This window comes from Telopea speciosissima, chromosome 8, assembly GCF_018873765.1.
Source record: "Telopea speciosissima isolate NSW1024214 ecotype Mountain lineage chromosome 8, Tspe_v1, whole genome shotgun sequence".
Classification (NCBI taxonomy): domain Eukaryota; kingdom Viridiplantae; phylum Streptophyta; class Magnoliopsida; order Proteales; family Proteaceae; genus Telopea; species Telopea speciosissima.
In genome coordinates this window covers 54517050-54527313 of record NC_057923.1, presented here as the reverse complement: position 1 = coordinate 54527313, position 10264 = coordinate 54517050, and the positions used below count along the sequence as shown (strand labels likewise).

Sequence of the window (10264 nt, the reverse complement as noted above, 5' to 3'; positions counted from 1 at the left end):
GATACACTGAATAAGAACCTGACAGTCAAAGTGAAAAGTTTCTGGGCAATATCAGTCTATATATTATCTATCCAATAATTAGAATTATCATAGAGGACAGTTTTCATATACGGCTGTGTAAGCCGTGTATGTGAGAGGATGGGAGAGGGTACACGACCGTGCATGCTTGCACGGCCATGTATGAAATCTTTAGCCATTATCATGCCGCACAGTTGGACCACCTAATCGTGTGAATTTGAAAGTATATATATAGTTTTCAACGATGAGACTAAAAATCAGATTCAAACCTATTAATAATTGATTTCCACAGTGTCTTCGTTTTCCAGCCACATATCAAGACAATCTGGTCATGGTCTCATGGGCAATGGCAATGCCACCACCAGAACATTGAAATTAAGGTCAGAAAATGTGTTGGAGTTCCTCTGACCAAAATTTATTGTGTGGACTGTGAAAGGATAAAATGATATAATGACACCAAAATGTGTTTGGTTGGCTATGTATTGTGGTGTCAAAAAAATTCTTGATAACCCAGTAGAGATCAGTCACAGCCACCACCACACACACATACACACAATGACTTTTGACAGAGAGAGAGAGAGAGAATGGAAACATTGACATAGTCCAAGAGGGGAGAAAGGCATGACAAAGTGAAGACAATTGACATAGTTCACATCTTAGGAAGAGTTCTCAGATTTGAGGGCCGATTCTAAATTTCTTGGAATCGACTTTGACCGATTTGACATGGCGATTCATGCCAAGAAACCTTAGAATTTATGGGTTTTCAGGTCTGATGACTAATTAGAAGGCTATTGGGATCGATTTTTGGTTGATTCTGATCCGATCTAGGGTTTGATCCCTAATTCTGTGTTTTGAGATGGTGGATGCAACTCCAAGTTCCATAATAAAGAGAAAGCATGTTTGTATTGAGATCGAACTGGCTTCGCCTTGTGGTGGGGGAGGGCTGGTGGCAAGGTTAGGCGTGGGGTTAAAAAAATATAATGGAGAAATGTTTCCTGTGGAAATACCCACCCTAGTGATGCCTCCATGCACCGTAGGGGCCATATTCTCCAACAGCCCAAATACAATATAACTTATTCTTCTCTCTCTCTCAACAGTGGTCACTGAGAGGAGGGGGGGGTGAATCAATGGATTCTAAAAACTTTTCCCTCAACAGTTTCACTCCTAAATCACATGTTGAGATCCCCAATACTCAACACAACCACAAAACTATATATCCTCTCAAATGCACAATCACACAAACACATAGTTTGGTAATTCTGACACAGGCCCAACCAACTACTAACACAATTATTACTGCCAAGAGCTAATGATCACAATGTTGCCAAGAGCTAATACACACACTTTGCACCTCTCAATCGAACACACAATCTCAATCATTGCTGGAGAACCTCAATGTTGGCACACGTGCGCACATACACACAATCATGTACAAACCGCAACCTGATTGACAAAGGTTGTACTAGATGTGTACACCCATCTTACAAACAACCACTTCAGTATTCCAAACAGACATTCACAACATAGAAAATACGTTTTTGGCAGTTTGCTTACGTGCACGAGTAATGGTCACTCAGACCTCATACTCGTCACTAATTTTTCCAATATGAAATTGAGAAGTCGCACCCACGACAAATGATGTTTTAGTCACACATATGACTCAGGACATTTAACATGCTTCAACCCTAAATATAAAGGTACGAATGTTACCCCCAATGGTTTCCTAGCATCCACTGGTAACCTACATTGTGTTCAAATGCAACTGGATAACTCAAAAAATATAACTGAGCTTATATATATAAATGCCATACAATGTCAAATACATTTAGCCTTGGTCTTTGCATTAATACAACCTAATTAGCATATACAAAGAAATACACAATATCAAAATGACAGGCCAATGGATAAGGAATGCTCACAACACGCTATGTCTCTAATCACTGGTATCCCAGAGATGAACTGGGATGATCAATGACTCACTGGAATCTTCAACTCCTCCCAAACAGATGGAGAATTGAAATATTCAAGTGTGTTCAATCACTAGTGTCCTGGAATGATTCCTGACAATATGAGAAACAACAACTCAACTCAACTCAACTCCACTCAACTCCACTCAACTCCCCTTTCTTCTTCCTTTTTCTTCCCCTCTTCTTTCTTCTTTCTTTCCTCTTCCTCCTCCTCCTCCTCCTTCCTGTTCTCCTTCCTTTTTGTCTTTCTGTTCTTTCTTCTTCTTCTTTCCTTTCACTCCATTTTTGTGCACCACACTATGCAAATTCGGGAATCAATGCTTCCCTCCATTACAGTATACATATGAAAGAAAGCAAATGGGAATGGGTTCAAGTGCATACAACAAGGGAAAAAGGGGTTTCTTAGATTTATGCTCCACAAAGGCTACTACCTATGTGTTATATTTATTCCAGTGGATAGAGCTCTCCAAGACGAGAAATCTACAATTTGGTTGACCCAAAACAGAGCTAGAATGAGAGAGATATGCTCAATTAAAGTTGACCATTCGCTCGCGGTACTGAACCTGCGCCTTATTCCATGTAGCGCCAGTGCATCAGAAAAGTTGACTAGGTCCGTCAGATCCTGTTTTGAAATCTGTAAGATTTTTTGTACGTCAGATTGCACAAAATCATGGGAGATCTCGACCGGCGGATTGAAATCCAAGGACAGGGTCACAATCAACGGTTGACATTGGCAGGTGACGTATCGGACTGTCATTAGCGGGACTCGACCTTCGCATTTGGACTGTCAATCTTGTTGGTGAAACCGGAAAAACATTACAGCCATTCGATCATGATTCTCCTTCTCACAACGCATGGAACCATGAAATCCAATGAAATAGAATCTATCGGGCAGTGTATCATACATTAGCAGTGCATTTAATCACAAACCATAGTGGTCTACCAAGTATTTATCATATCTAACCTTCCGTTCAAATTTTGAAAGAACGAATTGAATTCAGTACGCGAGATCAGAATCCTTACGTTATCAACCATGTGCACACACTCCACTCAATCAAACTTGATGCAGTGTATTGGCTGCATACCTAAATCGTATACAATTGAGGAACGGAATTACATGAAATAGAATCTTTAGCGCAGTGTAGCACGCGCCTTTGCGTCCTTCAAGTTTGGGCACGGATTTGGTATCCGCATACGTGGCCGAATCTGAACCGTTCAATCTATGACTCAATACTTGACAGTGCACCATATTGTTTTGTACTTCTAGCATACCAGAATACACGAAACGGTATCTAGGCCACATCTCACTCCTCTTAGCTTCGATTTGAACATCGTTTATGGCCACTTATCCGTGATGATGAGCACTACCAATCTAAATTGGCTACATCAGCAATATACTTCAAGCCAAAAATAACTTGGATTGTCTAAAATGCCCCTCATCTTTAGGTGACCAAACGAGAATCATTGTAACTTCTTTGTCCGAACTCGGAATTGTGCGATTCTAGTTGCATTTCGAATAAGACTCGGCAAAATATAATACTCATACACAGTTTGAAACTCAAATAAGCTCATAGGACCCTAAAAATGCCGATGAAGCCACTGCCTGTGCGGAAACCTATGAAATCAATATTCTTGATGCATATAGCCTTCACCCGAGGGCCACCGAGGCTGTCCAAGGCTACCAAACATTGTATAATACTGAAATAAAGTGTCCCATACTACCCCATAACCTCGGATGCTCCTGCATCACTGCCAACATGTCACATCACTATCGAATGACCAAAATACCCCTATGAATTGTATTGACACGCCACTAACCTCTGTGACTGACATAATCATCAACATAACCCTGTATATTGACTATCCTTCCTAGGCCATCTGTACTCTGTAAAATTATAGAAATACCCTTATAATTCTATCCATGTCTGTAAATGACAGAAATGCCTTGAATGACTCCCAATCATTGTGGGACCTCTATGTACACTGCCAAACCCCAGTAATTCTATCACTACCACTGTAAACACTATAGAAACTGTTGGAGATGCTAGGGGCACTATCCAGCCATTACCTGCATTGCCATAAGTCTGCCTATGCTGTACTGATCACTGTAACTATCTTGGACTGCTACTGTGCACTCCACATAACACTGTGATGCATCAATATGCATTGTGTTGACAACAACAACACACATGCTTTGTGTTGACAACAATGATAACCAACACACATTCATGACTGGTCTGCATTATGTGTTCAACACTCTCTCTCCAATTCCATGGAGAAAACCACTTTCCTACATGTGCAGTTAGAAGCTTTCCTATGTTATTGCTGTAATTTGCAATGAGTTTAATTAGAAGTTAAATAACCTTTGACAACATTTTTACACAACTTCCAACTAAACCCCCAAGCTAAAGTTTCCTTTCTATTTAGTCATTCCCACTTTTACTTCACTACGAAAATTTTATTTTGTTTTACCTTACTTCTCTTGGCTTTACTTCTAAACCAATGGAACCTTAAACTAGTAATGGGAGATGAGAATTTGGCAGTTAATTAATTTGAACACCTGTTGTACTGTTTTGCCTTTTTAACTAATGCTTTGAAATTACATGAAACAATCAAACCTTAAAGAAAGAGGTTGAAGTAAGCTTAAACCCTAATACATGGTTTATATAAAATACACCAAATTTCACATGTGGCCAATTGAAATGACCTTGCTTGTTTTTACCGAATCTTTCCTCATTGTATGTTACGAATGTAAGATTTCATTATTGTTCAAACTTGAAAATTATCTAAACTGAAATTAACCTGATATTGAAAAATTGAAATCAAACCCGACCAAAAAGCGAAGTTTTTTTAACGATTTGACTTTGGTCTTAGTCATTTCCAGATCGAAATCGATTCAACCCAACCAAAATTGAACCGAACCAACCGTTTGACACCCCTATCTTCATTGTATGACACACCATGTTAAAATTTTTATCGCTATATTTTTAATGATTAAGGGGATGTTGTTTTTGTTTACCAACAAAAAAAGTGGATGTTGTTTCAAAGTTGCAAGAATTGAAAGGAAAAACTTTATCACATGGACAATTTATTTTTCGACGTAAAAAAAAATATTATTTGATCCTTTCTAACAATTGATTGGATGGGGAATAACTAACTCATGTGCCAAATTTGGTGGTTCAGCCGAACCATATGTTCTATGATACATACTTTGTTTCTTCTATAGTTACCATGGTTTGTAATCTTGGATTGGATTGGTATCAGCCGATGATGATCCCGAATCTTGATCGATTCGATATCAATTCAATGATACAACCAAACGGTAAAAAAGTAATAAAATCCTTCTTTTTTTTTTTTGGTTAAAAATCAAGGGTAAATTTGTCCAATTAAGACCGATTTTGATCGATGGTCAAGGCCTTGACCAAACCGAGATTAAGAACCAGGATAGTTATTGTTCATCAAAGAAATTCAGATTTGAGACACAAAGGAGTCAATTTGTTTGAAATTTGACTTATGAATCCATGAGACCATGACTAGGTAATAATTTTGTCAACACAATCATAGTTTGAGCCCCCATCTAAAACTTTCATATGACCAAAAAAAGTTGTTACAGTTTCTACATCTATGAAATCTGATTTGGTTAGCATTCGCACAGGCTTGGATCATGCGTCTAATTTGGGGTTGAAGATATAAGAAATATGGTGCTCAAATCAAAAGATCGCTGAGGTTCTTTCATCTCCAACCACTTCCCCCTGGCCTTGAGAACTTATTAAAGACTTAGTTTATGTTTCTAACCATTATCTGGATATAAGTTTTGACAAGACCGGAAACCGTTTTTGTATAGCCTTAGTTGTTAATCTGGCTCGATATGCCCAGACTAAAAGGTGTGTATATTTCTCAGTTTCTTAGTAATATTTAGTTTGTTTTATCACCAAAAAAAAAAGTTGTTACTGAGAATGGTTTTTGCCAGGGGGAGCACGTTTGGCCTTGTTGGCCCAAACCCGCCCTGAGCCCGAACAAGGCCTGTGCTGAGATACCGTGGCCCTGAGAGTGGGTCAAGGCAGGAAATTTTTTGCCCTAGGTCAAGGTCGGGCCGGGTTAGTTTGAGGTCTTGGGCCCAACCCGACCCTGTTTTAAGTTATATTATAAAATATATATTGATATGATATGATATATATATATATATTATTATAAACTTTAGACATCACACACATTTTTTATATAATATATTATATATAAAGATAATAAGTTATATAATATTTTCCATCAAAAAATAAGTTATATAATATATTTTATTATAATATTATTTTATGTAAAATTGATCATTTTCTCTCCAACGCAGTCCAACCCATGCATCTATCCCTTCCTTTCCCCATAATCATGGTCAAATAGGGTCAACCCGGCCCAACCCTGAGGGCGGGTCAGGGTTGGATTTTTCAGGCCCTGAGTTAGGATCGGACCGGACTTGAGCCCAGCTATGGGGACTCCGGGTTGGGCTAGGGTTTTAAAAAGCCTGGCCCAACTTGACATTGTTGTAGCCCTAATTTTTGCATTATTGGTGTTAGAAGCTCTCCTCTCTAAAATTTTAATTAATCTTATAATTTTATCTCTATGTGGGAAAATTAAATTAGATTTTTTTTTAGAATTACATTAAAAAAACAAAAAAGATTCTCTTAACTTCTAGGGTACGGTACATTAGCATCTATCCTTTCTCTCTCTCTTTTTGCATAAAATGACCTCATTGCCTTCCATTATATGATACCATTTTATCGCATTTCATTAGTGCACTTGTCTGTGTTGCTTGCTTAGAGAACCCATAGTTAGTTATTGGTCCACTAGTTAGTTATTGGTCATGCCACCTAAGAAGAAAATAGAAGTGTACTTCCGAAAACACCCCAATCACATTTCTCTGTTTTTTTTTCTTTCAAAACCTCAATTTTAGTTTATGACCGTTTTCATTCTAAAAAAATAACAGATTTAATTCACAATAGGAAAAATAAGAAGTTGGGCTCATGTTCACGTGCGAGAACGGCTCACAACTGTTCAGATGGAATCCACTCCATGTGGCTCTCATAGAGTGGATTCCATCTGAACGGCTAGGAGCTGTTCTCGTACCACGTACGTGAATGTGATCCTGGCTCAAAAATTTGAAGAAAACAGGACCGATCCAAACCGACGCTACGGCCGATCTAGATTGGAATTGGCAGAGACTGATGTCGCTTATTAGAACCCTGGTTTAGACTCTGCCACTAGAAGTTTTTTTGTTTTGTTTTTGGTAATAATAGGAGCTTTGATTTGTAATCGAACAAATGAAAGAAGCAACTTAAGATTAGATGGTGAGAACGGATGAGTGACATGCCTTTTGCAATGACAACATAGTTTTGTTTTAATTTTTGAATTTTTTTTAAAAAGTTAATAGAAAATTTGATTTGTACTCTAACAATTAAGGAGCACTAATCGTTATCATCTTATCCCTCTACATCTCAATCTTCTAATAAAACAGTTTTTTTTTTTTACTTTTAATATGGCACGAAGCCACGAACTCAATTATCTAGGAGATTATCCAGATCAGCAATCTAAAACGATAAAAGAGAATTGGGGCAATTTTGGAAGTTCACTTTTATTTTCTTCTTAGGTGGCATGATCAATAACTATCTATGGGGATTAAGTAAATCTTTTTTAAATAGAAACTAATGGGTGTAAAACAAATTTTAAACCTACTTATCTTGTAATTTCAGATCTTATCTAGTGGATCTAAGAAATTATCTCAATTTTTTTTTGTAGAAAGCAAGGCTATTCATTCATGCGTGTCCAACGCCAAACGGAAGAAAACACAATACATAAAACTGATAGATAACATGATAAGTGTGAGGAATGGATAGGCGATATCCAAAACCAAGGAGTGGAGATTGATCCGGTCTCACATGCCATTGACTGGGTCATCCAGACTAGGAGTGGGTTCATAAACACTTCCCTTGATAACAGGCTGTAAACACAGCTAGGTTTAAGCGCATGTACTAACATGCCAATAAAAGGGTCCTTGTATGTGCCGATAAGAACAAATCCATATTGCCCACTCATGCTGACATACTTCTATAGCCTACTTTCAAACAGACTTGCCAAAGAGGCACTGATCTGATGAATCGACGATTGGATCTTCGATTGACGGCAATAAAACCACTAGAAACACTTCCCCAGCATACTTTCGAACGGATCTGCCCACTCCTTAAAATTTAATAGGTGAATAAATGCGTGAACAATGCATTCATATAATTTGAGTGCAATAATCATGCCATGTGATACAATGAACATGCTATAAAAAAAAGGGTTTCTCACGTTTTTCCAAAAAAAAAAAAAAAAAAAAAACTATAGATGCTTTGTCCACTCTCCTAATTGGCTAAAAGATGATATTATATATCACATATCCATGCATGCTGATGCTGATGCTGATGCCTTAATGGATAAAGAGTCAGCAATTATGTGGTTGATAATATTATCAAAGTCCTACCAGTTTTGACCATTGATTTAGAATTTCAATCCGAAAGTCTAATAATGGAAACGTTCTCTCTTGACTCTCTAGCGCCACGCAAGCAAAGGGGAAGCATACCCACACGAGCTTCGTTCACGATTCCACGTGCCCCCACGCATGGACACAAGTAACCACGTTTAAATCACAATCTCGATTCCTACTCCGCAACCGGAAACCAGCTAAACTGGTCACCATTGCTTTCCATTCCATCCAATTAATACTGACCATAAAGCATTACCTCTTATGGGTGAAGGAAAACCACCGCCACCAACCCATTTCATTATTATTATTATTATTTTCTCCACTAAAGAGTAACCGGTTTTATTACAATGTGCATGCTACGTGGCAAAGCCACGTGTAAAAGCGTGTGTGGAACTTGAGGAAATGCGTGGGCCCAACGCGACCTCTTTCCTCGTTAGTTTCGTTTCTGCATATTAGAGCGGGAGATTGAGAAACGTAAAGAGAGAGAGAAATGTTTGTAAAGATTTATTTCTCTCCTGTAATCATTCAAGAAACAATCCTTCTCTGATTCCAACTCTGAATCAATATATATATAAAAATCTCTCTCGCTCTCAGAAGTTTGAACTCAGAATTCGATTTATTGTTTTTCGAATTCATTCTCGATTGCAGACAAGGGATCTCCTCGATTTTATCGTGTTTTTTTTTTGGTTTGATCTCTTCTTTAGAAGGAGATGGCGTGTGTGGCGCTGCGTTGTGGCGGTGGAAACGCATTCCTTTCTCGTCTCAACGGTAATTCCGATCAGCAGCAGCAGCAGCAGCCACAACCACAGCGGAGCTGTTCGTACAAGAGAAACCCCACACAAGCGGTGCTCAAGTCTAATTCTCAGCAATCTCGGGACAGTACCACAAGGAATCCATGGAAGCTTCCGCCGATGGCTCCTGTAGTGTATGAGAATCTAAGTTTCTGCAGGGAAGAGAGTAATGGTTGCGAGAAGGGGGAAATTACGTCTGAAACACTTGATGTATGGATGAGAGATTCTGTTACTGAGATTGTGAAGAACATAAGAGAAGCTCCATTCTTGGTTCATGTGTTTTCTTCGACGAAGAATGGGAAGACTAAGGTTACATGTTTGAACAGACAGAAGGCTGTGGCTGATGAATGGTTATCTACTAAGAGGAGATGGGAAGAAAGAGAAGAAAGAGGGGAATTCTCAACCCCTGATGGAATCATTCTTATTGAAGAACTTAAGGATGAGAATGAAGAAGAATACAGTGAAGGAAGAGGAAAGGAATCAAGCACAAGAGCTTGGGGTATAGTGATTCAAGGAAAAAGTGTGAATTGCAATCCAGCTTGTTATATACTCAAGACTTGCCGTGTGGGTTCACCGTCGATTGGTTTTTGTACACACTATTGTTTGGTTAAAGCTCAGCTCTGTGGTGAGACTGCTCTGCAACAGATGAAGAACTCTTGGCTATTAAATCCTCAGCTCTTGTATCAGCACTCTTATTATTCTGATTTTGAATCAACACAATAGATGAATTGAATATATTCTCTACATATCAAATTGGTATTTGGGAAAAATTGAGAATTGAAATTGGCTTGTAAGTTTGTAAGGTAGATGATGACCCACATTGTTCATATCTGTTTTTTCTGCACAAAGCTAATGAACATTACAATGTTATATCAATTGTTTTGGATTCCCTTTTTTATAATTTACTTGATAAAGAAGAAATGGTTTCTCAATTGAGAAGATATCCCATGTTAAGTTGCAATTTGGATTTTGGAATG

General features: G+C 38.3%; 1 protein-coding gene across 1 annotated transcript; it reads left to right on the top strand.

Annotated features, from left to right (window-relative positions):
- The first annotated feature begins 9181 nt into the window (after nt 1-9181).
- On the top strand, nt 9182-10057 carry LOC122670362. Its single transcript, XM_043867206.1, has one exon. It carries the CDS (start codon nt 9207-9209, stop codon nt 10008-10010), a length of 804 nt encoding a protein of 267 aa, XP_043723141.1. The 5' UTR covers nt 9182-9206; the 3' UTR covers nt 10011-10057.
- The last annotated feature ends 207 nt before the right edge of the window (nt 10058-10264 follow it).

Excerpts from the sequence above, each read along its gene's own strand:
- LOC122670362 (XM_043867206.1), top strand. The coding sequence starts at position 9,207 with ATGGCGTGTGTGGCGCTGCGTTGTGGCGGTGGAAACGCATTCCTTTCT.